The sequence below is a fragment of the Alligator mississippiensis genome, chromosome 1 (assembly GCF_030867095.1).
Source record: "Alligator mississippiensis isolate rAllMis1 chromosome 1, rAllMis1, whole genome shotgun sequence".
NCBI lineage: Eukaryota > Metazoa > Chordata > Crocodylia > Alligatoridae > Alligator > Alligator mississippiensis.
This window is the reverse complement of record NC_081824.1, coordinates 167,974,843-168,001,552: the sequence shown is the minus strand read 5'-3', so window position 1 is coordinate 168,001,552 and position 26,710 is coordinate 167,974,843. Positions and strand designations below refer to the sequence as shown.

Sequence of the window (26,710 nt, the reverse complement as noted above, 5' to 3'; positions counted from 1 at the left end):
ATGAGAAAGTTACTTTCTTTAATGTTTTATTTTCTAAAAGATATTATGATAGGTTTATGGCATCAGAAATACGAATCATGTAAAACCTAATTAAGAGGGGAAATCACATGCTCTCAGGTGCTTACGACATTTTCATTTTGTTAATACATATTTAACTAACATGACAGGAAATTCTTGGAATCAAAATGTTTTTGTTAAAGATTCAGCACATTTAATTAGAAACAAACATTTAATCACGTAATTACTTCAGTTGGTATTCACTGAACAACACTAAAATACATGACAATGCTTATGCAGTCCCACACTGCCATGCGTCTTTATACAGATTTATCGTATGGAAATGACATATAACTTTAACTTTCAGTAGTCCAAATAACTTAGGTTTCCTCTGTATCCAAAGTACTAAGTTTTTACGCATGTCAACCGTAGAAGAACAGAAAGAATAAAACTCATGAAACATGGTCCCCAGTAATAGAAATTAAATAAACAGATAGTTTTAAGGATAACTACTGTAATACTTTTGCATTGTTGCATTTCTAGTAGCTTTATTTCACAAAGCCCAGCCCCCATTCCCCACCCCCCAGATGTTACATGTGCCATGAGATATATGAGAGTTTCCCACAGCAAATGATAACATGCCATTCAATGAATTTCTCTTGAGATAAAATGGCCAATCCACCACGAAAAAAACAGGTCTGCAACAAAACAGTTTCTGTTTAAACAGCAACTTATTTGTCAAGTTGAGAGAAATGTAATGTTTAGCCAGGTAGTAAGCATCTGCATTTCAGATTATGTTTCAGCAGGATACGCATTTTATATTGTATGTTATTTTTACAGATGTCTCTGTTTTCTTGGTTGTACCACAATACTTATGTCTAGTTCCAAACCCAGCTGGTCGGCATCTAAATTTGCTGTGATATCAGCAATGAATACTGTTAGATATACACACACACTTTGTCCCTGATAACATCAATGCAATACCATTTACGCCTTTTCTCCTCCATCTCAAGATGGTAAGATGATCATGATACCATCAAAAGTGATGGTATCACAGTATGGGTACATATACCCAGAACTAAAGGTAGGAAGGTTGTAAGGCCTAAACTCTGTGATTCCAGCAATCAGTCCTGATATAACAGCTGACTAAGGGCCAGATCTGTATATACCAGAATTCTAATTCTAGCTGCTAGTATCATAATACTATCAGTTACTTCTCATTGTTCCTTATTTTCTTATTCTTCTGTCCTAATCAGTATCATTCAGCTTTCAATTTAGTATGATGCTGTTTACCCTCTTGTCAAGACCCTAAATGGCAATGTTAACTGATGGATCTATGCAGCATTGTATTGGACGCCACTCCCAACTCAAGACATTGGCATTTATAATTAAAAAATGGGATGGAAAGAAGTCCTAAGAATTCAAGCTGTCAGACTGGATTATTTGAATAACTTTTTCCAGCTCTGCTACCCATAAATCTATGAGCTTCTCTCCAAAAATAAGATTTCATTATATAATGAACTGGAAAGTTTTACCCAAAAATACTGCTATGGTACTAGAAGCAGATGGCAGCTGCTCTAAATCATAGGGAAAGAGAGCCTTACAGTGAAGGAATGCCTAAAAATCTGACTTTATATGACCTCTGAAAATATTAATTCAAACTGATGGATACTTGCATAAGAAATCTTACAAGTATTCCACCCAAAAATTGTTAGATAAGTCAGGAAAATGACTAACTTGAAGGGTATGTCTACAGTGCAATCACAGAAATGACTGAAGCACAGTACAGAGATACTCAAATAGCTTTAATCTAGCTAGTTTTATTCAAGAAGCAGGATACAATAGCCCACATGTGCTCAGTGCTGCCACAGTTAGACTGCAACCAGAACCCACGTTATCTAGTTTAAAGCTGGCTTTGATACCTGCACTATACTATGGTCACTCCCATGACTAATGTAGCAATACCTTATGTGCAACGGTATCCAACAGTCAATGGTTAAACAAACATAGTGGGCATGTCCAGATGAGCAAACACGTGCATCTTCCCAGGGACAAATAGCAGCAGCACATAGCAGCACTGCTACTTGTCCCTGGGAACACCCCTGCATATGTGTTCTGGCATGTGGCAAGTTGCCTCAGGTGGGGTAGGGAAGGCTTGGGCCAGCACCTGGGCTGGCCCCAACAGCCTTACCTGGAGTCCTGGGGACCTCCCAGGGTTCCAGTGGTGACATAAGGGAGCCTGGCCAGCAGCTGGAGTATGGCTCCAGCTGGCCAGGCTCCAGTTGTGGGTGGTGCATGCTGCTGCCATGTGTGCCACCCTGTTTTCTAGTGCAGGTTTTTTTGACACTAGGATTTCCAGTGCAAATCAGCACTGCAGGGAATGCCTGCATGTGTAGCATGTGCAGCGCCATAGATGGGTCTGCGGTGCCGCATACTGCAGGTGTGTGCTCATCTGAACATGCCCAGTAAGTCCGTCCTACAACTGTTTTTTTCCCTTTCCAATTAGAATTCCTATGGGATCACGTCACACAAGTAATGCATAGCCTGTGGGTTGCTGGTCTGAATGTCTGAGAGAAAAATACCATTTGGGAGAAACAAATTATGTGCTTGGTATTGTTGACCATGTACAATTTTATAGTATCATTTGTGGTATGTATTAAGTTATAGGATAAGCACCATTACTCCACCAACATGATTTAAACACTTTGATTATTTCATTTTCTAATTCTAAGATAAAGTGGTTGTGTGTCTTATGTTAAAAAGACATCAGAAATTTTTGTTTAAATTATTTAAATTCAGTTTTTTCTTAATTTCCTCTGTATGTGTCTTCTTACTTCAATGAAATGTGAGGTGACAGAAATATAAGATAAAATATTCTTTCCCTAGAAACTGAAACAACAAAGAGAAAGAATAAAGACTACTACCTACCATATGTTTCCTTATGCCACAAAACTTAATTCTGAACGTCCTTTGAAGAAATATTATGACTTACTTTTACAAGCAGATGTGGTAGAATCTATCTTTATTAAGGCTGATGACACTCTATTATAAGACCCTGCCTCCATTTATAACTTTGATAAGCTTCAAAAATTTATGCTGAAATTTTCCAGTCTCTTCTCTGCCCCAGTGCCTCAGGCTGATTTTTAGTTTAATGTCAGCCAAAACATCCACTGGAGGCAAGGGAAAGAGATGTTGTTTCCCCCAGATTAAAAAAATGTATAATCTTTTATTTTAAAAGGTCCAGTATACTCATACTTGGACCTAAGGAGCTGAAATATATCAAAGGATGGGAGGTAGGATCTTTGTATCAATGATGTGTCTTTTACTGTATCTGTCCAAATTTGCCCAACACATGACAAAGTTAAAAGACTTTGGAAAAAAATGTAGGTTTTTTTTGTGCATGATCGGAAAAGGCTTCTTAGATTTTAGAAAGCTCAGATTTCCAGAAGGTTTGGGCTGTGCTGCTCATGCCCCAGCTTGAGCTAAGCAGGATTTCTTTACAATTGAATGGGGCTTTTAGGGGTGTTCCATGTACCTAAAATGAGGGAGGGGAAATTGAAAGGATAGAAGCAGGAATGAGTCCTTGTTGGGACTGTCTGGACAAATGCAGGGACAGGAAAAGGGAAGCTCTCAGTTACTACTATAAACAAACAATAATGATAAACATTATGATTATTACTGACTAAAAGGGATGCAGAATTATTACTGAGAGATGCCAGATATCTGTACAGATCATTCTTAGTTCTGCACATGGTTTCACTGTGATTAGTTAGGGGTACACAAACACTGTGCATATATACATCTCAAAATATATATTGTGTACAATCTTTCTAATAAGAAGTGGCTGGCAGCTATTATTAACACACTAGACTGCAGGGATCTTCATGATCATGTCTCAACAACTCTGTTCTAACTAGCTATTACACTTTCCCTGCTTTTATTGGCTTCTGTACTCAATATTTTTGAGCTTTGTGAAAGTCAAAATGTTTAGACAGATTTCTGTTTCTCACTTCCTTTAGCTGGAAAATATCACCATAAGGTCAATGTTCAGTATTTCATTTTTTATGCTGCTATACTGGGACAGGGGGCAGAGTGGTTAAGGTACCTTGCTACACTTTTAGAGGCATGAGTGCTAGACTTGCTCTAGACTTATTCTGAAGGCTGCCTGGCTATAAATGGGTACCTGGTCTATCAAAGGTGTGATGTGATGTTAGGCATGCTGCTGTCTTATATGCCTTAAACACATTATCCCAGTAGGTTGTTTGGCTCAGGTGAACCTTTGGCGGTATGTTTGTGATCATATACATTATAGTTATTATTTATCCTAAATAACCTATAATATATTTTAAGAAGTTCAGCTGATGATTCTTCTTGTTCTGGTGTCTCCACTGCCCTCCTTCTTTTCAATCTCTTTTTCCCCGGCCTTCTGCTCACTCTCCCCTTCTAATGCTCAAGGTCAAAGCATGCATCATGTTTGTTTCCTTTTGCCTTTACCCTCTTCCCATCCTCAGCTAAGAAGAGACAGCATGCCATGTGATCATGCTGATCAGAACTTGACTACCATTAAAATAGCTACTTGACAGCTTCATTGTTCTATTTGTGCTGATTGCATAACAACTGGGAAGCATGTTACAGCCATTTGGCTTCTCTGCGGATTGGGAAAGGTGAATTTAATTCTTCCTGTTCCTCTGCTTAGTTTCCTGAAAGAAGCCAGATACTCAGGAAGTGGTAACATTTCCATTTTATATCCTTAACATGCATAAACACAGATTGTGGCTTCTTCTCTACTTCCTTCTGTATTCCAGTCTTTTTGGAACCTAAACATAAATGTGCTGTATGAACTTCCTGTCTCTTCCTTTAGCATGATCCTATTCATTGTAAATACATCCAGAATTGTACAGGCCCTTCACCTATGGGTGTATTTAATCTATAATGTAAATTAAGGTGGGAGACTGTCAAAGGATTTGTAATAAGAATGACTTTTAAATTATGGCATTTATTGCACTAGTTTGAAAATCTCCTGCTGTTTCATGTATTAAATGCATCCTGTGAATCTTCTGTTACATCATCACAATTCAAAATGGCAGCTTCTGATTTGATTATCTTACTATATTTAACAGAGGCTTTAAAAAAAATGAAAGCTCATGGTTCTTTGCAACAAAGTATTATTAGGATACATACCTTGAACCAAGAACAACTTGCTTGAAAATGTAATCTAATTCATTTTATGTTGCGAGAACTGCCCCCCCCCACCCTATGTTCAGTGATCACTGCTGTTACTTACGTATGCATCTTGAAAGAGTAAGGTCTGGAACAAATCCCATTTTGCAAGTACATCTGTAGCTGCCCATCGTATTCAAGCACTCCCCATTAGGGCATACCCCTTGCAGCAGGCATTCATTAATGTCTGCAAGGAAACAAAAAAAACCGTAATAGCAATAAATGAACATTAAAAAGTTCAGGCTTCACATAGGGATGAACTGTAAGACAGTTATTACTGTATTTACTCAAATCTAAGATGACCCTGAATTTAAGATGATCCCCCAATAATTAGATTCTATATATGGAACATTTATACATTTGTTATAGTCTTCCAAGTATAGAATCTAATTATTGGAGGGTTGTCTTGAATTTGTGCCTCTCTCCTCCCTGCTACAGCAGAGAAAGCAGCGGCTGGAGGAGTTGGGAGACTGCGGGGGTCAGGTGGCCCTCTTGCCCTCTGCCTCCCCGACTTCTTCCCTCTGCAGCTTTCCTACCTCCTCTGCCACCTGCACTCCACCCCAGCTCCCCACAATCTCTGCCTTTCCCTTCACTACTCCCTCATCACTGCCTCTTACCCACACCCCGCTTACTGTCAGACACTGCTCAGACTCTAGTCCATCCCCAGGAGCATAGTATGTGGAAAAGCAGGCCCTGACAACCACATAGTGTCAGCACTGGTGACTGACCAGGCAGGCAATGCTTCAGTATCAGTGCCGCAGATTAACCAGGCAGGAGATGGAGTTTCCATGTACTCCATGCCTGCAAGGGAAACAGCCTGAGTTGAAGTCAAGCAGCACCTGACAGTAAGGCAGGAAGAGGGGGCAAAGGAGGAGCAGAAGCTACAGAGGGCAAGCAGATGCAGGGGCAGGAGGATTCTGTGAGTCTGACTCTGGCCCCAATCTGGGCTCTGGGCCAGAGTCAGAGCCACAGCAGCTGTCTGGTCAGGCCCCCATCCCCAGACACTTTGTATGTGAATCTAAGATGATGAGCTTTTCCCCCCCATGCTGATTGCCGGGGGAAGGGGGGATGACCATGTCTTAGATTTGAGAACATGTCATGGTATTTGATACACTGGATTTGCGGCATTTGCAGATAAACGGCATTTGCATTCTGATTAGATTTTTTCTGAACATGTGAGTTTGCATCTTTGAAACATCACTAATAACAAAAATGCAATTATGTTCACACATTATATTTTTCAAGTACTCTGACTTTAAAAATGAATTTGTTTCAGCCAAGCAGCAAGGTGCGACTGAACAGGGCAGCAGAGTCAAATCCAATCCAAAATCTATATAGGCATCTTTCCTGTTTATCACAATAATACTAGGTACCTCCTCTCTCCCTCCCATTGATTTACTCCATTTTTCTCTGTAAGCTTCTCTATCTGTCCTACTATTTTGTCCTATGTTGCTTAAAAGCAGCATGCCCACATTAGAGATCTGACCCTCTCCCTTCCATAGAAGTAAGATGTGTTTCAGGTTCTTCTTTCTCAGTTTCTTGATCTAAATTTTCTGAGATAAATGACTGCAGACCTAAGGTCACAAAGCAGCTCTCAAATTCCAGTAGATGGCAGGGGCTACAAGGCATGTTATTGACCCAGCTTCAGCTCAGTGAATTGTGGCAATTGTATTACATTAGGACTGTTAAGAAAGGGTCTAAAGAGAGGACGTAAACAGAAAGACAAAGGAGTGATGTGAGCAAACAGGGTTTGTTGCCACAGTTTGAGCTAAGTCAGTGATTCTCAACTAGGAAGTCATGAGATCCTTTTAAGGGTGCCATGGAATATTAGCACTGTTAGGAAACACCTACACTGAATCATAAGAGAAACCCAGAGATTTCAAACAGAAATCTCCAGTGTCAAAAACATTCTAACCTGCTGTGGTCTTTTCTGAGTTTTTAAAAAAAATGTGTTTCCAGTTGCACTACTTTTTTAAAATAAATTCATTTTTGAAATGTGGGGCTGCTAAATTCAGAAAGGTTATGGAGAGTATCTGGAGCCTAAAAAAGGTTGAGAATCTCTGGACTATGCCCTGTTTATCTGTTTGAAAGGAGAACAAGAACCTGCTATGCCTATTCCGTGGAAAATTTCCAAATACTTTGGGATGAAAAGTTTCTTAAGTATTCTCCTCCTGAGACTGAAACAACACCTTCATATGGCTTTCCCTCTTCTCAAGAAGAGGAGTCAGTTAACTATTCCTTAGGACTCTGATTTTTTCCTCCCTCTTTGTAGAGGTTTTTTACTTTGGAAATCTCACATCTGCATATCCACAGAAAAGTAAAGGAGACTCTGTGATTCTTGTCCCTGTTTCTCCTATGCCTTTGGATAGTCTCCTTAGGGGACTGTTTCTCCCTTACTGCAGCTTTTACTAGAGATGTCTGATAGTTGAGAGACAACGTAGTTCCTCTTTTTCCTGGGTTGGAAGAAGGGAGTAAGATTTTTGCCTTCATCAGACAGGGTACCTTACCAATTTTCTTCCCTTCCCTTTTGGCTTTCTCTTATTCTAAAATGAATTAGACAGGGTTCTCTTATTCTTCTGAGATGGAGTAGGATTTTGGCAAATACTTTGGTCTACAAGTTCTACCATTCTTTTAGGGCGCAGCTAATATCTTTAAGAAAAACAGCCCTGGATAATCTAGAATTACAAGTGCCTGTTAGCCATGTTCCATAGAGGCAGCTCTCATGATATCACCTATTTCAAGAATTCATGAGTTAGGGGTAGTAAACGATACATTCTGGAGAAATCCGTTTCTGGATTCCTTCAGATTTTAAGATATCCTTGATGAGGAAATTTGGAATGAGATTCTCATTTGTAGCGATATAACAGAATATAATGACTATCCCACACCTCAGCAAAACCGGGGAAGGGCTGACTGGAAACAAATAAACTGAGAAAAGTTACAATCCAGAAAACCTTCAAAGGGATCAGCTGGGACCTCTTTGTCTTGCATAGCTATATCTTTCAACACCAGTCAAGAGATACTAATATAGTAATGAACTTGTTGTCTTTCGACATCCTATTTAAACAGAGTATTACTGATTTCTTCCAACATAATACATCAGGGAATAAGTAAAGATGTAGAGTTTAAGTAAGGACGTATCAACAGGAAGAAAAAGCAATTATTTTTGCAGTTTATAAACTAGCCTGCTTACTGCATTTCAAAACAGACCTTCTAATATGGATTTATCAAATACTCTTAAGATTTTAATGAAAAGAATTAATCCAATTTCTCTAATAACAATACTTGTTAATAAAAAACACCCAACATTCCTCAGGTTCTTGGAACAACATGCAGTATAATAAAAGCAACAGAAAAAATTCAAATACTAAACAAGCTCATGCATTTGAACAAATATGATGGGTTGGAAAGGACAGAACAAAACTGTGACAATTATAAACAGGGAGTAGGGGTGTGCAAAGTGGGCAACATTCAATTCGGATTCAGATTCAGCCCGTTTCGGGGGGAAAGTGATTCAATTACCTGATTCAGATCACTGTCCTAATTCGATTTGGCTGAATCTGAAGATGTGATTCTGATTCAGAGAATCAGCAATTCAGCCATAGGCACAGATTTAAATGTTTTTTCTACATACCTCAAGGTACCAGGCACAGCTCGTGAATGCTAAGATGGGGTGCATGGAGCATCCCAAGGGAGCGTGGGGGGGGTCCCTTGTGCGCTCAGCGGCAGACCCTCCCTCGTGTCCTCCCGGCTCAGCGACTGGCCTTGAGGGGACCCTGGGTGCGTCCTCCAGACCCAGGAGGCACCAGTCACTGAGCTGGGGGGCAGGGCAAAGGGGACCCCCCCAGGCTCCCATGGAACTCTCCATCCACCCCACCAGCCCAGCGTTCATGAACTGTGCCTGGTACCTCAGGGTACATAGAGAAAACTTATAAAGCTGTGTCTATGGCTGAATCTTTGAATCTCTACAAATCTCTCCAAAATGATTCAGAGGCTTCCAATTCGAATTGGAGAGATTAATGGGTCTCCTGATTTGATTCACATTCGGAGATTCGGCTGCCAAATTGAGCCGAATCTCCTCTGAATCAAATCAGTGGCCGAAGCTTTGCACAGCCCTAATAGGGAGCCAGGGATAGAAACCACAGATACTAGGGTGTTTTTTTTAAAGTGGGAAAAGATTAATTAAAACATATAAGTGTTTATGACTCCTTAGTTATTTCCTTGGTATTCTAGTTCCAGATCAGAGAAGTGTGCAAGTAAGTCTTTCAACTAATCTCCAGGGTCAGAGCCCTCTGGCTCAGCTCTCTGGCCAAAGAGAAGGCAGCAGGCCAAACCTTCTACTGTTCTCCTACCCCTAGTATTCTCTAGTCCTCCCTTTCTGGCTCTCCAGCATGAGATAGCAAACCAGCCTTTCACCTGTGCTGTCTGACCTATGACCCAATGATCTAAAGATTCAAGATGATAGATCAGGCAGGTTCAGGATAACATTCTTGAATATAACAGGCTCTCCTATTGAAAAGTGCCAGCGATCCATTTTATCTCTTACCGGTATGAAGCACTGAGAGAGAGGAAATAGGATAACAGGAGCTCAAGACAGTGAGCCAAATTTCTGCTCCATTTTGAACAAGAGGTAAGCAATGAAAAAGCTTAACAGAGGTAGAATTACAGTAACTGAGTCTTATATTGCTGCTGTTGTAAAGTTAAGGGACCGCTATAGATCATGCCTGTGGAAAATGAAAAAAAAGGATGCACTTCTGAACCACATGTGATACATGGGATTTCATGTAAAGGGCACGGGATAAAATTATCACCATAAATCTAAAGCTAACACTTCCTTTAAACCAATGCCTATAACCATTGGTGGCACCTTAGGATTGACAGAATGTTTCCTAGATACTACACTAGTGGTTCTTAAACTTTTTAGATTCAAGGCCCCCCTTCAAGACAGCCACTGAAAAATGCCTGCTCCTAGTGTTCACTCATTTCTTGACTGTGGAAAAATTACAGAGCAATTCTTCTGTTACAAAGAACTCAGGAAGATCACTACAGGTCAGAATGGTTTTGACACTATGGATTCCTATTTCAAACACCTACACATGGATTCCTATTTGAATAAATATTTCAAATTGGAATCCAGGTGTAGGTGTTTCTGCATGTAACAGTGCTAATATTATATGGCAACCCAGAGCACCCTTAAAAGAATGTCATGGCACCCAGGGTGATGCAGGACCTGGTTGAGAATCATCATGCTGTGCTATAAACCTGGGACAATCCATGTTGTCCCTGACTAAGTACCAACCCCTTTGGGAAGGCATGGGTTAACCTCAGAAATGGACTCTGCTCTCAAAAATGAAGCAATATGTGTGTCTGAGTAGAGGCAAGCCTTTAATCAGTATCAGGGGTGCTTGTAGGAAGAGCTCCAAAAGACTTTGCAACATGTACTCTAGCAGGAAGAACTAAGGAAAAAACAAAGGAGTGGGTGAGAGAGAAAATACTATCTGAAATGTAAATTTAAAATACGTATGCTTACAGGACAGACATTAAACCTACCGTCATTCATTAGGCATCTGACTAGACCTACATGTACACCATGAGTTAAATACCTTAAATGTGCATATGCTAATGTGAGAAGTACGGCTGACAAACTATTAAAAAATTAATCACAATTAATTGTGAGATTAAAAAAAAGTCGCAATTAATCACAATTTTAATTGCACAGTTAAACAATAGTCCTCACTCCCCCGCCCCCCAACAGCCCAGGGCCTGTGCATCCTGCAGCTCCTCCCCGCCACCACCAACAATACACAGCCCCAGCCCTGGACCCTGCCCTGTGCCCACTCCAGACTCACCCCAGCTGGAGCAGACCAGCTGGAATCTGTGCAAACAGCCCCAACCCTGGCCCACCTCCAAACTCATCTGCCCATGCTGAGTAGTGGCAGTGGCTGGGCAGAAGCTGCTGCTCAGTGTGAAGGAAAAGCATCCCTCTCCCTCACTGCTGCTGGGCCCCTCTTGCTACAGCTGCCTGAGAGCCAGAGGCAGCAGTAATGGCAGTAGAGAGGAGCTGCAGGGCAGGCCCGGTGCAGGCTCTGGGCAGCTGCAACAAGAAGGACCTGGCAGTAGCAAAGAAGAGGGACCACTTTTCCCCTGTGCCGAGTAGCAGCTTCTGCCTGGCTGCTGCTGCTGCTCAGCATGGGTGGGTGAGTCTGAAGCAGATGCAGAGCGGGCTGGGGTTGGGGCTCTGTGCACAGGTCCCAATGGACTGGAGCTGGTCCACTCCATTGGTCAAAACAATGTGCACGATTAAGGCGATTTATTTGTTTTCACGTTAATCACATAAGTTAACTGTGATTAACCGACAGCCCTAGCAAGATGCATGGGGAATAAACAGGAAGAAGTGGAGATGCTAATAAAAATCACAGAATTATGATTTCACTGGAATTATAGAAACATAGTAGGATAAGTCCACGTGACTGAAGTACTGCCATGGGTGGGTAAAGCTTGTTCAGGAAGGACAGGCAGGGGGAAAAAAGGAGGTGTTGACCTATGTGTGAAGCTGCCAAACATGTTCTCAGGTGCAGTACAAAGTGGAAGGTAGGCTTGTTGAAAGCCTCTGGAGTAAAGGTCAGAGGGGAGAGCAGCTTGGGACATGACATGTTAGGCATCTGCCACAGGCCATCAAACCAGGAGGAGGAAGCAGATGAGGCCTTCTTCAAACAACTAACAGATGCTTCCAAATTGCAAGACCTGGTTTTTGTGGGGCACTTTAATTATTGGGATATCTGCTGGGAGGGAAAGACAGCAGTGCACAGATTGTCCAATAAAATCTTGGAGTGTATTGAGGGTAAGTTTTTTTATACAGATGGTAGACAGGACCACTGGGGGGAAGCTCATCTCAGCTTGCTACTCATAAACAGGAAGCGACTGGTTGAGAATGTAAAGGTAAAAGGTAACTTGGGTGATAGTGATCATAAAATAATAAAGTTCAATGTCTTAAGGGGAGGAAGGAAAGAGAGCACCAGAATAAGGACGCCGCATTTCAGAATAGCAGACTTTAACAAACTCAGAGGACTAGAGAGTTAGGTTCTGTTACAGGATGATGCAGAGAAGGCTGAAGTGTTTAATGCCTTCTTTGCTTCAGTCTTCACAAACAGGGGCAACTACCAGATGACAAGTGCAGTTGGCAGCCAAGATAGGGAAGGAAACAAACAGCTTAGAATGGTAGAAAAACAGGTTAGGAATTACTTTAAAGAAGCTAGATGCTTTCAAGTCAGCAGGGCTGGACAGGATACACCCTAGGGTACTGAAGGAATTGCCTGAGGTAATTTCAGAGCCACTGGCTATCCCCTTTCAGAAGTTTTGGTGGTTGGCTGGGCTCCTGGATAAGTGGAAAATGGCAAATCTAGTGCCCATCTTTAAGAAAGGGAAGGAGAAGGATCCAGAAAATGAGAGGCCAGTCATTTTGACCTTGATATCTGGAAAGATCATGGAGCAAATCCTCAAAGAATTTATTGTGAAGTCCTAGAAGAGAACAAGGTGATCAGGAACAGCCAGCATGGATTCACAAAAAAAAGTCATGCTTGACCAAGTTGATTTTCTTCTATAATAAGGTGAAAACTCAGTGGATGGGGAGAGAGCAGTGGATGTGTTATACCTTGGCTTAGCAAGGTTTTTGACATTTTCTCCCATGACATTCACATTACAAGCTAAGGAAATACAGATTAGATGAAAGTACTATAAAACGGATACGTAACTGGTAGGGCTGTGCCAAGCTTCAGGTCCTGATTCAATTTGGAGGAGATCTGGCCCGATTTGGTGGCCAAATCTCTGAATCTGAATTGAATCAGGGGAATTCAAATCAGATCAATTAAATGGTCCAAATGTATACAAAGCTCTCCAAATTGATTCAGAAAAGATTTGGAGAGCTTCGGCAATTTGGGCAGTCCCCACTGGCTGCAGCAGGGAGCTGGACCCTGACTCCATGCTGGTAAGTAGGGGGCAGGGGCGGGGGGACTGGAGGAGGGGGTAGAGGACCATAGGGGGACTCCTGCTGGCCTCATTGGCTGCTGCAGCAGCCTTGGGGCTTCTGGGGGCTTGTGGCAGAGCCCCCCATGCAGCATGGGGCAGTGGGTGGCAGCAGAGATCGGAGGCTGGGGTCGGCAGGGCAGCCATGAGGGTGCTGGGAGAGTGGGCGGGGGTCAGAGGCTCATGGCAAAGACTCCCCACGTGGTGTGGGGCAGTAGGGGGCATCAGGGATCACCACCTACCAGGCAGAAGCCGGTGAGTGAGGGCTTTTTTTCCCCAAAGAGCTGGGACCTGGGGCCAGGCAGGGCAGCCATTGAGAGCGGGCGGGGGATGGGGCCTGTGTGATCTGCAGATTCGGCTGATTCGGCAGCAGCCAAATCTCTGAATCTGATTCAGCCAAATCAATTCGGGATAGTGATTTGAATCACCGAATTGAATCACTGTCCCCCAAATCGGCCAAATCTGAATCTGAAGTGACTACTACCCGCTTCGCGCAGGCCTAATAACTGGCTGGTTCATTGTGCTCAACAAGTAGTCATCCTTGTCTCAATGTCTAGTTGGGAGAAAGTATCAAGTGGGATTCTCCAGGGGTCTGTCCTCGTTTTGGTATAGTGTAAAATCTTCATTAATGGTTTGGACCATGGGACTGAGCGCATGCTTAGCAAATTTGCAAATAACACCAAGTTGGTTAGAACTGTGGACACACTGAAAGATAGGGCTAGGATTCCGAATAACCTAGAAAGACTGGAAAAACTGTACACTAACAGTCAGATGAGATTCAGCAAAGACAAGTACAAAGTCCTGCACATGGGATAGAATAATTAATCAAAGGAAGTGATTCATACACTCTCTTCAGCACCAGTGAGGCCTCACTTGGAATGCTGTGTCCAGTTTCGGGCCTCACACTTTGGAGATTGGACAGATTGGGAAGAGTCTAGCAGAGAGTGACAACAATGCTAAGAGACCTGGGAAGCATGACTTACGAAGAAAGGTTGAAAGAGTTAGGGTTAGTTAGTCTAGAGAAGACATAACAGTCTTCAATACCTGAAGGGTGATTACAAAGAGGATGGAAAGAGACTTTTTTCTGCGGCTGTAGGGGACAAGATAAAGAGCAAAGGCCTCAAGCTGCAGCAGAGGAAATTTAGGTTGAAGATTAGGAGGAACTTTCTAACTGTGAGGGTGGCCAAACATTGGAACAGGCTACCTAGAGAAGTTGTATACTATCTATCCCTGGATATTTTCATAGCAGCTTAGATAGATCCTTGGCTGGGATGGTTTAGTCAAATATAAGCCTGTCTTGATCAGGGGGCTGGACTCCTTAAGAGGTCCCTTCCAGCCCTACCTTCCTATGATCCTACAGTAATACTACATATCATCATTTTACTATTCAGCCAAATGCTAAAACACTTCCACACTAGGATCACCACTATTAATAGTATAATTCGCTCAAGATAAAATCTGAAAAATCAAAGTATACTAAAACTGAAAAATTGAAGTATACTAAAAATGTACCTTTCATAGCACAGATTTATAGTAGAGTCAATATTTATACTAAATTCCTCATTAATCTTCACTAATAAATAAACCCAAATCATACGAAGCTTTATATATGGAGGGTCAAGTGAAGAGCTTTTTCTCTGAACACCCTGTATGGATGGCATGGACCAATTACCTGCAGAAATTCCAGATAATAAAACTTAGGGTGGAAACAGATGTTGCCTTTGTGCTGCCATAAAAATTTTTATGGTGGCCCTAAGTGAAAGCAAATAGATGCCCATACCTTTTGTTGCAACACAAATGCCCAAAATTGTGGCTGCAGAAGATGTTAATACTTTGTGCTGCTTTACTGTGGTGGACATTTATTTGCTGTCTGATAGAAGAGTCCAGGCAGGCTGGAGCTTCCCACTCTCTTCATAGAATCACTGGAATTTAGGTTTGGAAGGGACCTCAGGAATTCATCTAGTCTGACCACTGCTGAAAGCAGGACCATCCTTAATTATATCATCTCTGGAAAAGGGCTGGGAAGCTTGAGAGGCCTGATTCTGCATGCCCTAGGAATTTCTGTGCAGGATTGGACCCTTCCAGCTATAGGAGAGCCTGCCTAGCTTTCCTTGCTTACCAAGACATGCTCTCAGGATTTCCAGGAGTACTTGTATAAGCAGAGAAAGTCGGGTTTCCCGGCTTACCCAGACACGCCCTGGAGATCCCAGGGACATATCTGGGCACATCTCAGTAAGCATGGAAAGCTGGCAGGCTCTCCCAGGGCTGGTAGGGCCTGATCCTACATGGGAACTCCTGGGGCATACAGCACTTGACCCCTCATGCCTCAGGAAAACAGCTTGTCTGTTGTTCTGCAGCATCAACAGGTAGGACAACAGGCAACATGTTTTTTATTGAATTAAGCAGATCAGCTGTGCCAGGACATGTCCCAACACAGCTAATCTTCCTGATTTAGTGATGTCTATTTCCAGCCTTAGTGATTTGTGCTCACCTTGTCCACCACTATTTATCTAACAAACTTATAGGTAATATGATTCAAATAGGCTGTCTTTACAAAAAAACCCCCTAGTATACAACAACTTTCCGTAGATTTCATAGGCCTAAAAGTATAAGACTATTCTTAGACTAATGTGCTTTTAGAAAATACAATGTGCTAATCACTCACTTTGCCACTGAATTTCTTGGAAAAAACAGACTGAAATAAAGAGGCATTATCCTTCTGAATGTTTTCCCACTTACATGAAGGTATGACTTTAAGACAATGAAGCTACTTTAATGTTTAAATATATTATTTAATTAAAAAAGTGTAGGAAATAGATAGAGTGACAAGTTGATATTAGACAGAAATATAGGTACCAGAGCTTTAAATGTGAATGTTAAATTAAGTGTTTCCTATGTATAATAAAAATATACTGTGGAATTTTACTAATACTACTAATAAACACTTATAGACTACTGTCATCTTCAAGGTGCTTTACATCCATTAACTAATGAATCACTAGAGGTGAAGAAATATTGAAAAAAAATCACCAAATATTGGCTTGAATTTAAAAATGAATTGCCATTTGCTGTATGTGCACTTTTTTCTTCTGACTTTCCATGAATATTCAAGCAAACAAGTCTTATTGATCTTAATGCTTATAACAGTGAATTTTAAGCTTTCATAGTCAAATATCTGCACTGAAAACAGACACAGAATGAGGACAATATTATGAAAGCTTCTTGCCAGAATCTAGGTACATAAACGGTTAAAAGAATCAGACAATGAACCGATCATACTTCTGAAGTCATGATTACATACAGGCAAACAAAATTATTTGATGTGAAAGTGGCAATATAAAATGAAATGTTATTCTTCTAACTACAGCAAGAAATTCTTACAGTAACCTGATCTTTCTAGGAATTGATTCACAGAAGAATTGTATATTCCCAGAAAAAAGGTTTAATATTCTAAAATGTCCCGTTCCTTGTTTGCCATCTTTTTTTTTTTTTAACACTTTCCTTTCCCTGAGAGATTCTGAGTCCCTGTAGCTTCTTCAGGCTCTCTTTGTTCTGACTTCAGACTAACACAGCTAAGTACCTCTCTTTGTATATACCATATTTTATCACATACAACATGCCTCAGAATATAATTCACACTGGGCACATCTACATATGCTATTAATGCTATAAAGGCTTACTGTGCAATAAAATATTGTTCAGTAAGCCTTCTTTGGGATCATGTCCACATGTGCTCCCTGTTGGGAATAAATCTGCTCCCAATGGGAGCAGCATGGTACAGGGTTGCTACTACTCTGCTCTGACCCTCTGCAGCATCCAGAGGGAGCACCAGTTTCCTCCCTGAGGTGCTAGTCTGGGAGCTGGCAGGGAGCATAGGGGCTGGTCCTGATGCACATGAGGCCAGGAAAGGTCTGCCAGCTACAACCACAGCTCTCTCACATGGGGACAGGCCCTGTGCCCAGCAGGGCTTCCCCGTGCAGCTGGGGGCTGTCTGGGAGCTGTCCCACTTTTGGGGCACCTCTCAGCCAGCCGCCAGCTGGGCAGGGAAATCCTCAAGCAGCCAGAGGCTGGCCAGGAGCCATCCTGCTTCTGGGGCAGTTCCAACCAGCCTTCAGCTGCGCAGGGAAGCAGAGAGTTCCCCAGTCCTGGCACTGCTTGGCTCTTGGCTCCTGGGAGGAGGGAGCCAAGCAGCACCAGGGCAGGGGTGGAGAGCAGAAAACTACCCCAAGCTGCTCAGCTCCCGGCTCCTAACCAGGGGAGTTCCCTGTACCCTGTGGCCCTCTGGTGTTGGAGCTGACCAGGAGCAATATTGTGCAGTATCTACTGAGCAGTTAGTTTACTACCTGTATTTACAGATAGTAGCTAACTGCACAGTAGACAAATTTACCAAACAGTAAATGGTGAGCACGTGTAGATAGTGATGCTTCTTTGATTAAAAACCCCCAAATCCACAGTTTTCTGAAATTGAAATGAAACACCACCATACATATAGGTACCATTTGAACATCATGTTTTACTGATATATTTTACAATTTGGAAGCCTACCAGTGCCTCAGTCATTATAATAAAATAAATTCTAAACATCTATATATTTCGGTGTTTGATTTTGGTTTTTTTTATCATAAAAAATAAGAGCTCCCCCTGCCCCCTTCATTCACAAGGACACAGGTCCAGCTGCAGCTGTTGCCCCAACTGCTTTGTGGCACTGAACAGCTCTGATATGCTGTTTCCCCTCGCTCCCAAACCATAGCTTCCTCCACCATGCTGGTGGCCCCTGGCCCTGCCAGTGCCCCTCACTTCTGACCTGCAGACCTCCATCCCCACCGCTACCCCTGACCCACAGCCCCTCATCCTCACTGGTGCCACTCATTCCTGACCTGCAGCCCTCTGGCCCTGCCGGTGCCCCTCACTCTCAACCCCTATCCCCCCACCCCAGGCCCCCAGTGTGTGGGGAACCTGGTAGGTGTGTGGGGCAGTAGGGAGTGTGATGTGGGGCAAGACAGGAGTGTGTAGGGCAGAGGGGGGTGCCTGACCATAAGTGATGCCATAGGCCAGGGGTTTTCAACCTTTTTTAACTAGTGTACCCCTTCTAGTGTACCCATGCACTTGCAGGCACTGGCCACTGCCACCCACCTCCCTGCGTCACCGCACACTGCTTTTCCATTGCTGGTCGCATGTGCAGCTCCATGGACTGCTGACGGGCGGCATGCAATTGTGACCGGCTGAGGAAAAGTGGTGCGCGGCATGGTTGGAGCTATCATGTGTGAGGCCCCCCCCTGCATCCAGCCGGCAGCACCTATGCAGCTCGCAGAGGGGCGCCATTGCCCTCAAACTGGCCCCCAGGCCCTGCTCCTGGGAGGCGGCAGCCTGGGGTGGTGGGTGACGGAGGCGGCTGCCACGTTAGCCCCACCGCCCCATGTCCGTCTGCAGAGGGGCGCCTCCTCACCCTCGACTATTGGCCGAGGACAGCGCCTCGGCAGCCAATCAAGAGAGCAAGCTGGGGTGGGGGGTGGGAGGCGCTGTGGTGTGCCACATGGGGCCAGTGCCGGTGCCCCTCCCCTGGGTAAGAGCTGTGTGTACCCCCTGTGACCTTTCCAAGTACCCCTAGGGGTACACGTAACCCCAGCTGACAACCCCTGATATAGGCAATGCATCAGGTGTGAATTGGGGGGCACATGCCCCCCAGATTTCTGCACCCAGAGCAGACATAGTGTTGCAGCTTGGCTGGACTGGCACCAGGCAGGAGCTGCTTCTGTGGCCCAGGGGGCAGGACCCAGTGTGACAGGGTGGAGCAGGGTGGTGAGACTCATTGCTGCCGCTGCCAGGACTTCCATGCCAGTTGTGCCACCAGTAGCCCAAGGAGTAAAGGACTGGAGGGGCCACACTGCTCTCACCTCCTCCTGTCACCAGCCGCTCGCACACCAGGCTGCAACTCTACCCCACCACCATGGCCCAGCTGCTGCCATTCCCCTCAGGACACCCATGCTCCCCCGCACCCCACTTCCCCTCTGGAGTAAAGCCACAGCTTGAGGGGAGTGGCAGAGGTGGTAACCAAGCTATGGTGGCAAGGCAGAGCTGCAGTCTGGTGCAGGTGTAGCTGGAGGCAGGAGGAGGTGAGGGCAGTGCAGCCCCCACCTGGTCCATTACTCCTTGCACTGCTGGCAGCACAGCTGGCACAGGGGTACCAGTGGCAGCAGTGACCAGTCTCACCACCCTGCTGCACCCTCCCATGCTGGGTCCCTCCAACTGGGCTCCAGAGGAGGCTCCTGTGCTGTGCCAGCCCAGCCAGGCTGCAGGCCTATGCCCACCATGGGCACACAAATCTGGTGGGGCACATGCCCCCTCCATTCCCTCCGGACATGTCGCCTATGCCCCCTCTGCTCTCCTGACACATAGCCTATGCACCCTGCCCATAGACTTACTCTGTTGGGAGCTGCATGAACTGCTCTCTACCATGCTACCTGGCTGCCACGTGCATGTGTGCACATGCATATGGTGCCCCCTGCTTGATCACCCTCCTGCCCCCTGCCCCCAGCCCCAAGCAGCCTCTTGGCTAGCTGGAACTCTGCCAACCTGCAAAGGGAAATCTGTAGATTTCTACGTTTTTCTAATTTCAAGGAGAAGATCCATGTTTTTCCATAACAAACAGAAAACCCTGATCCCTGGTTATGATTTATTTGGTCAGCTCACTTATTCATCCTCTAAAGTATGAATTTTGGGGGCTAATGTTAAACATAATTAGAAAAAATGTTTTTAAAAATAAATAAGAAACTTGGTAATTTAGATATAGAAAGATGTGAGCTGTTGGCCAAATTCTGCTCTTAGTTATTCCAAGTTTAAATTGAAAGTGATTTCAATTAATCCAATTCAAACTGTCCTGTCACCACTGTACATTTGTTCTGTGGGTATATAAAACTATAAAGCAGGAAATTTTCTGCATTTTCATATGGCATGCCAAAATCAAAAAGTGGTTGGCTCTGGAAAGAAGGTTGCTTGGCCAGCATCTGCTGGAATCCAATTGTCTTGGACTACTTCAAGGGCCTTTTACGTAAGTTAAAGTAGCTATTGGAGTTATACCAGCTCGTGCTGTATACAATTCTAGTTTCCTACTGTGTCCAAAATCTAGAGAGCACAAATTATCACAGAACCACCTTTGCTCTTTCTTAGCCACTTTCATTAGGCTATACTAATTTCAGCTCCATCACAGGCCAGAATGAGAGCCACTGACTGCAATGGAATGGCTTTAGGTTTATTATAGTGTAACACACACCAGAATTTAGCTTATTATTTTTCCTTCTCCCCTGATTGCAAAGTATCCTAAACAGTAATGACCAGGGATCCTGGTTTTCTCTGATTGAAATAAAATCCCCAATTTTCAGTTAAAAAAAAGTAACCCCAAATCCACACTTTTCCGTGATTTAAATGAAACACCACTAATATATATATAATTTTATATATATATATATATATATATATATATATATATATATATATATAATGATGTTTCATTTTAATCATGGAAAAATGTGGATTTGGGGTTACCTTCTTTAAACCAAAAATTGGGGATTTTATTTCAATCAGAGAAAACCAGGATGCCTGGTAATGACCAGTTCTAGGGAAAATTTCTGTCCATATTAAAATTACATATGCACCTGTATATGCATACACCAAAAAGTATATGCTTTGCTTTGTTACTGTAAAACAGGTTGAGTGTTTTATCTTACATGTCATAAAGATACCGTGCTTCTAATTTACCCACAAAATGCAGCATTTTTACCTTAATAGCTCAGGCAGAAAACTTTGAAAACCCAGCACAACCTAACAGTTATAAAAACTATGTACTGCAATTAGAAATTGAAGGTGCCTGAAAACTAACCTCTGGGCTGATCCTAGTGCCCACAACATCCTCTTTGTACAACTCTCCAGCAAGCCCAAATGACCATGAAGCACTGCTCTGCTATGGATCTGATCCCTGAGCAACCTAAAGCTGTCATAACCAACTCCATACCATATCTCCTCTGTAGACCCAAAGAAACAGGAGTATAAAGGGTGAAGCACCTCCATGTTTTTGCTATCCCAGCTGTCACAATGCTTCCTTAGGGGCAACTATCAGCTGTCTAGGCCCAAGTCTGGGGAACATTCTCTCCCCTCTACAATGCAACTTGTTTAAAAACTTGCATCAAAACCACTGCCTTTAGGTCCATATTTGGTCACAAACACAAGTTGGAATTTGAAACATCTTTAAAATTAAATCTGCTTCTTCATCCCTATCCTTAATGCAATGTAATGTATGCTTATCAAATCAACACAGCTTGGCACATTGACCAGTCCTCAAAACAAAAAAAATTGTAGAGCTAAAAGTGAATAAATGTTTGTTAATGTAATCAGGTCAAAGCTGCAGCCTTATGACAGTATGCAATTTAAATCTGCTGTATTCATTTTTAAAGAAAACATTTTAACTCAAGATAAAGAATCAGAAGAGCTCAACAGAAACAGACAGAGGTCATTAAAGGTATTTTGAACAAAATAATTCCAAACAAAAATTAATCCTTTAATACAGTGTTAAGGGATTTTATTTTTCTGAAAGATACCACTAGTACCAGCCATTTAAAAATAAAAGTAAATTTCTTTCTGGAAGTAGCAGTTGTAAATTTGTTGACACAAGTATGTCAACACTGAAAGCTATACATTTCAGAAATATTAATAATGTCATTAGACTTCTTTATTTATATTGTTATCAAAACTATTTTCCCAGAATTTTCTTAAGTTTTAGTAGAAAAAAATCTGGCAGATACTTCAGTAATGAACACTGTGAAATGATCTAACAGAGGGCTGTCCATCTTCCAAGCTGTTGCGAGCCACACACTGTGGGGGATGCGTGCCCTGGGGACCACCCCCTTGGCCTCTTCCCCTCACCATGCTCCGACCTAGCTTCCCCCCTACCATGTGCACAACTCAGCTCCTCCCACCTCGCCATATGTGCAGCCTAACTCTGTCCTTGCCACATGCACAGCCCATGGTGCCCCTCACTGCACACACAGCCTCCTCTCCCAGCCCCAAAACACCATGGAGGCAGTCTGCCCCATATTGTGGGCAGCCCCCTTCCTCCTGGCCACATGTGCGGGACCCCTGCCCACCCCATTCCAGCCAAGCACATCACATAGGCATCCCACCTGTAGCACACAGAATGGGCAGTCTGGCTCCCTCCTTTGCAGAGCCTGGCACTGTCCTCTGCAAAATAAATAGCATGGTCACCCCAGCACCTTCTGTCTGCACCATGCTGTCCCTGGAACAGGACAAGAATCAAAAGCCAGAGGGAGGCAGAGTCCAGAGACCCCAGCTGCTGCAAGAGCAATGAGTGGAGTGGTGGTTGTATCACAGGCAGCCTGAAGGCTTTTAGTTGGACAGCCCTAATCTAACATTATTCTTAGTGTTGCAACATTACTCTCTATCTGTTTTATAAGAGGCTTCATATTCTATTTTATGTATTATGTAAGTGATTTATGATAAGAATGTTAAGAAATTCCTCCACAGAAGGTAATGGAAAGTTTAGATTTTCAAGTTTATGCTGTACACATGCGTTTCGTTACATCAACTGTAAATCTTAAAGTATAATGCTTCTTTTGCTCCATATTCTGGAACATATGAGTTCATAATACTACTGGGAAAGATTTCTAGAAATTAGGAGGACTGTTTAAGTAGTTGACATCATGGAAGAAAGGTCTCATTTTCAGATTAAAGGTGGAACATGTTAACAGGACTCATAGATGAAGGATGATTTGAATTAGTCTCTAAAGCTGTCATAGAAGAAAGTTAATAGAATCTCAAATCCTGAAATTTCTTTTGGAAAGAAGGCAGTCATCTTTACAAAGATGAACCTTGCCTGCACAGGGCAGATTTTTCTACCTGAATTAAAATGGAGTTTTTCCAAGTTTAGGAACAAAGTAGTTCCTGAGTAAGCCAACCATGTAAGCAAGCCCTGAATTTAAAGTAAAAGTAAATCTCTTTGTCATCAGGAAGATCTAGGTACAGGCTTAAATGCTTTGCTGAAATGGAGCCTAAATTTCTTGTGATAAGATGGTCAGCATAATAGACATACCCTCATAAATATCTAGCTATACAAAAGAGGACCTCTTGTTTCTCTTGGTACCCAAGGCTCATCACATGATTGGTCTTTGATTTAGAATTTCACTACCAAATTTGATAAGCTCACAATTCTTAAGGTTAACTTGACTAGGGAATAAGTTCTCTTTCCCAAGTTATTGATTTTTCATTTTTTCCTCACCAAGTAGCTGTCAAGAAGTTCTCCCTCCTTTGGTCTTTATCATGTTGCAGCTGAGACGACAAACCACTGAATGGATGTAAGGAAATATATTTAAATTTCTTTAGTAAAGAGATTTAACTAAGGACTAAGTAAAATGGGCCAGATACTGATAGTAAATTCTAATAAGCCTTTACTTATTGAAGGTGACTTTTTTTTCTTTTAATGATGGGACTCCAAAAATTCAAATAATCTATGAGTTTTGTCTTGGACAGAAAATGCTTCATAGCAAAGTCTGTGTCATTCTAGGTCATAATTTCTGAAAGTGCTGAAAGTCATTTAGTAAAAAAATACACGGCACAGAAATAGTCTGCATTAAAGACCCAGGCTGACAGTTCAGTTGACCATACAGACCTTTTAGGAACTAAGTGGAACATTCCATTCCATTCTTTTCAATTACTCTCTCTGAAATTTTTCTCTGCAGCCTGTGACTAAAGATGTCAAATGGATGACAGAGAATAAAAAGCAAATGTGCAAAGCCTTATGGAGTATCAGCCTAGGAACCAAGAAGGCTCTTAGAAATGTTCGATCTAGAAAGGGAACTCAGAAACAGAAAGCCTAGCTGTGAGCATTGTCTATCCAACAACCCACACTGTCTATCCTGTTTAAGTTCCTGAAAATCCATTAGTGATTCTACTTCTGTAATAAACTCTATATTTACCCTTAAGAATGAGTCACAAAAGCCAGCAAGGAAAGGGAGGACCCACATACTTTTGGTATTAACAGTTTTTGAGAGACGTGAACAGAGTAGAATAGGGATTACACTAAATTTACCTGCATGCCTAATAGGTGGCAGAGAACCTGGCCCCTGGTGTTCTACTAAAAGCCCTAGATGCTGGAATTAAGAGACTGTGTATGTGAGAACTCCGCCCCCCACCTCTCACCACTTTTTTTTTACTTTTTATGGGTGCTAGAAAAAGCTTGAAAACATGAAACAAATGTACCTTAAAGATATCCTATTATGCAATGACTGCAGAAACCAGCAATCAAATAAAATAAACCAAAAAATAATATTCAAAGTAGTTGTGTGTTGTTGAACACACCTCATGGATTCTGGGAGCTATCACATGATTTATGTCTGACTTAGAGTTTCACTCTGACAGAAAAGCTGGTGACTTCATGCTCTTCTATTTCTTTCCTTTCCAGGCTGCTGAAAAAACACCCACTGTCTCTAGATTGGCTAGTCTATAAAGAGGAAAGATCTTCAGATGCAAGAAGCTTGGAACAAACAAGCTTTGACTACCCATCCAAAGCCTTCAATCTAAACAAGAAAGAATGAAAGTCCAGGGAAGTATGTTCTCAGTACCTCCTCTGTAAGTTTCTTTCTTGTATCACACACTAGGAGAACATGAGTACAAATAAAGCACCTCTGAAAAATGTCCTTCCCCAAACTGTATAGGGAACCTGGCATTCTAAAATGTCTAAACTAATATAAATGTCTACACAGAAAGGAGGCCTTATAAAGATTAGTATTTTTTCATGATCAGCAATGAAGGATGGATACTAGGTGCAAGAAAAACCTAAATCAGAAAGGATGGATTAGAATATATATCAATTTGAATCTAGGACTGGGCCCCAAATAGCAGATGCAGCTAAGAACAGTCTACACTAAAATGGAATCCCCTAACTGGCAAATGAAAATAAACATAGGATCATGGGAAAGTAGGGCTGGAAAGGACCTCATGAGATCATCTAGTTCAGCCCCCTGCTCAAGGCAGGATCACCCCTAAACTAAACCATCCCAGTCAACTGTCTGTGTAACCTTCTCTTGAACATTTCCAGGGATGGTGAGCTGCAGTGTTGCCATATCCTTGTGGCAATGGGATTCAGAAGCACCAGGTAATGGTGGTGGCTGATTATTAGAGTGGTACTATCTCATACTTTGGACCTATAGTGCACTTCCCAAAAAGTATAGCTACTTCTAAGGACCCGGAGGAGAACACGGTGATTAGGAACAGCCAACATGGATTCATCATCAGGCCTGATCAACTTGATTTCCTTCTATGACAAGAAGATGGGCTCTGTGGACAGGAGAAGAGCAATAGATGTGATATATCTTGACTTTAGCAAGACTTTTGATACTATCTCCCACTACAGTCTCATTATAAAGTAAAGAAATACAGCTTATATGAAATAATTGCAGGGTAGATACATAACTGGCTAGATCATTGTGCTCAATGAGTAGTCATCAATGGTTCTATGTCTAGGTAGAAGGAGGCATCAAGTAGGTTTCCCCAGGTCTGAACTGGGTCCAGTATTATCTTCACTGATGATCTGAAGAATTAGACTGATTGCACACTTAGCAAATTTGCAGACGACAACAAGTTCAGTGGAGATGGTGATGTTTGGTAGGGTAGGGCTAGTATTCAGGACAACCTTGATAAAATTTGAGAAATGGACTGAAATCAAGTGGATAAAATTCACCAAAGACAAATGCAAAGTCCTACACTTCAGACAGAACAATCACATGCACAAATAGAGATTGGGAGATGACTGGCTGTACTGCAGTACTGCAGAAAAGGACCAGAGAGGACATGAACATGAACCAACAGTGTGACTGGGGTGGCTTAGTAAGGGACAATCTTGCCTTGATCAGGAGGTTGAACTAATTGACTACCTGAGGTTCTATCCAATCCTACTGTTCAATGATTCTATAACACATGATCAAAACCTAGAAATTAATTTAGATCTCCTAAAACATAATTAATTAAAAACAGCATGCTGCCACACACAGGCCTAGATTAATTCAGTTACAATTCAAGAACTGAGATTTTAAGAAGTGACATGTAATTCTGGATATTTCCATTGCCACGTTTCCAAGTAGAGAAACCTAAAAGAGCCTGCTGGTTAAAAGGTGGATTCTGGGCAATTTCTGAACATAAGGGCCATAGTGCACTAGCTTCCTGTTAGGGCTGTGCAAAGCTTCAGTAGCTGATTCGATTTGGAGGAGATTCACCTTGATTCAGGGACCAAATCTCCAAATTTGAATTGAACTGGGAGACCAAGTAAAAGCTCCAAGTTGATTTGAAGCATCTGAATCGATTCGGGAAAAGCTTCAGGCAATCAGGAGATTTGGCCATAGACTAAACAGGAAGCTGACAGCTGCCTCCAGCTGGTAAGTCTGTTGGAGTTGGGGAATGGGGAGGGAGG

General features: G+C 42.5%; 1 protein-coding gene across 6 annotated transcripts in view; it reads right to left on the bottom strand.

Annotated features, from left to right (window-relative positions):
* The window catches only part of LTBP1 (latent transforming growth factor beta binding protein 1), a 363,058-nt gene that overhangs the window by 133,508 nt on the left and 202,840 nt on the right, over window positions 1-26,710 (bottom strand). For all 6 annotated transcript variants that reach the window (XM_014600068.3, XM_014600069.3, XM_019500580.2 and 3 more), the window contains one exon: window positions 5,282-5,404. In XM_014600068.3, the coding sequence (XP_014455554.2) occupies window positions 5,282-5,404 (123 nt within the window). The remainder of the gene's footprint in view (window positions 1-5,281; window positions 5,405-26,710) is intronic.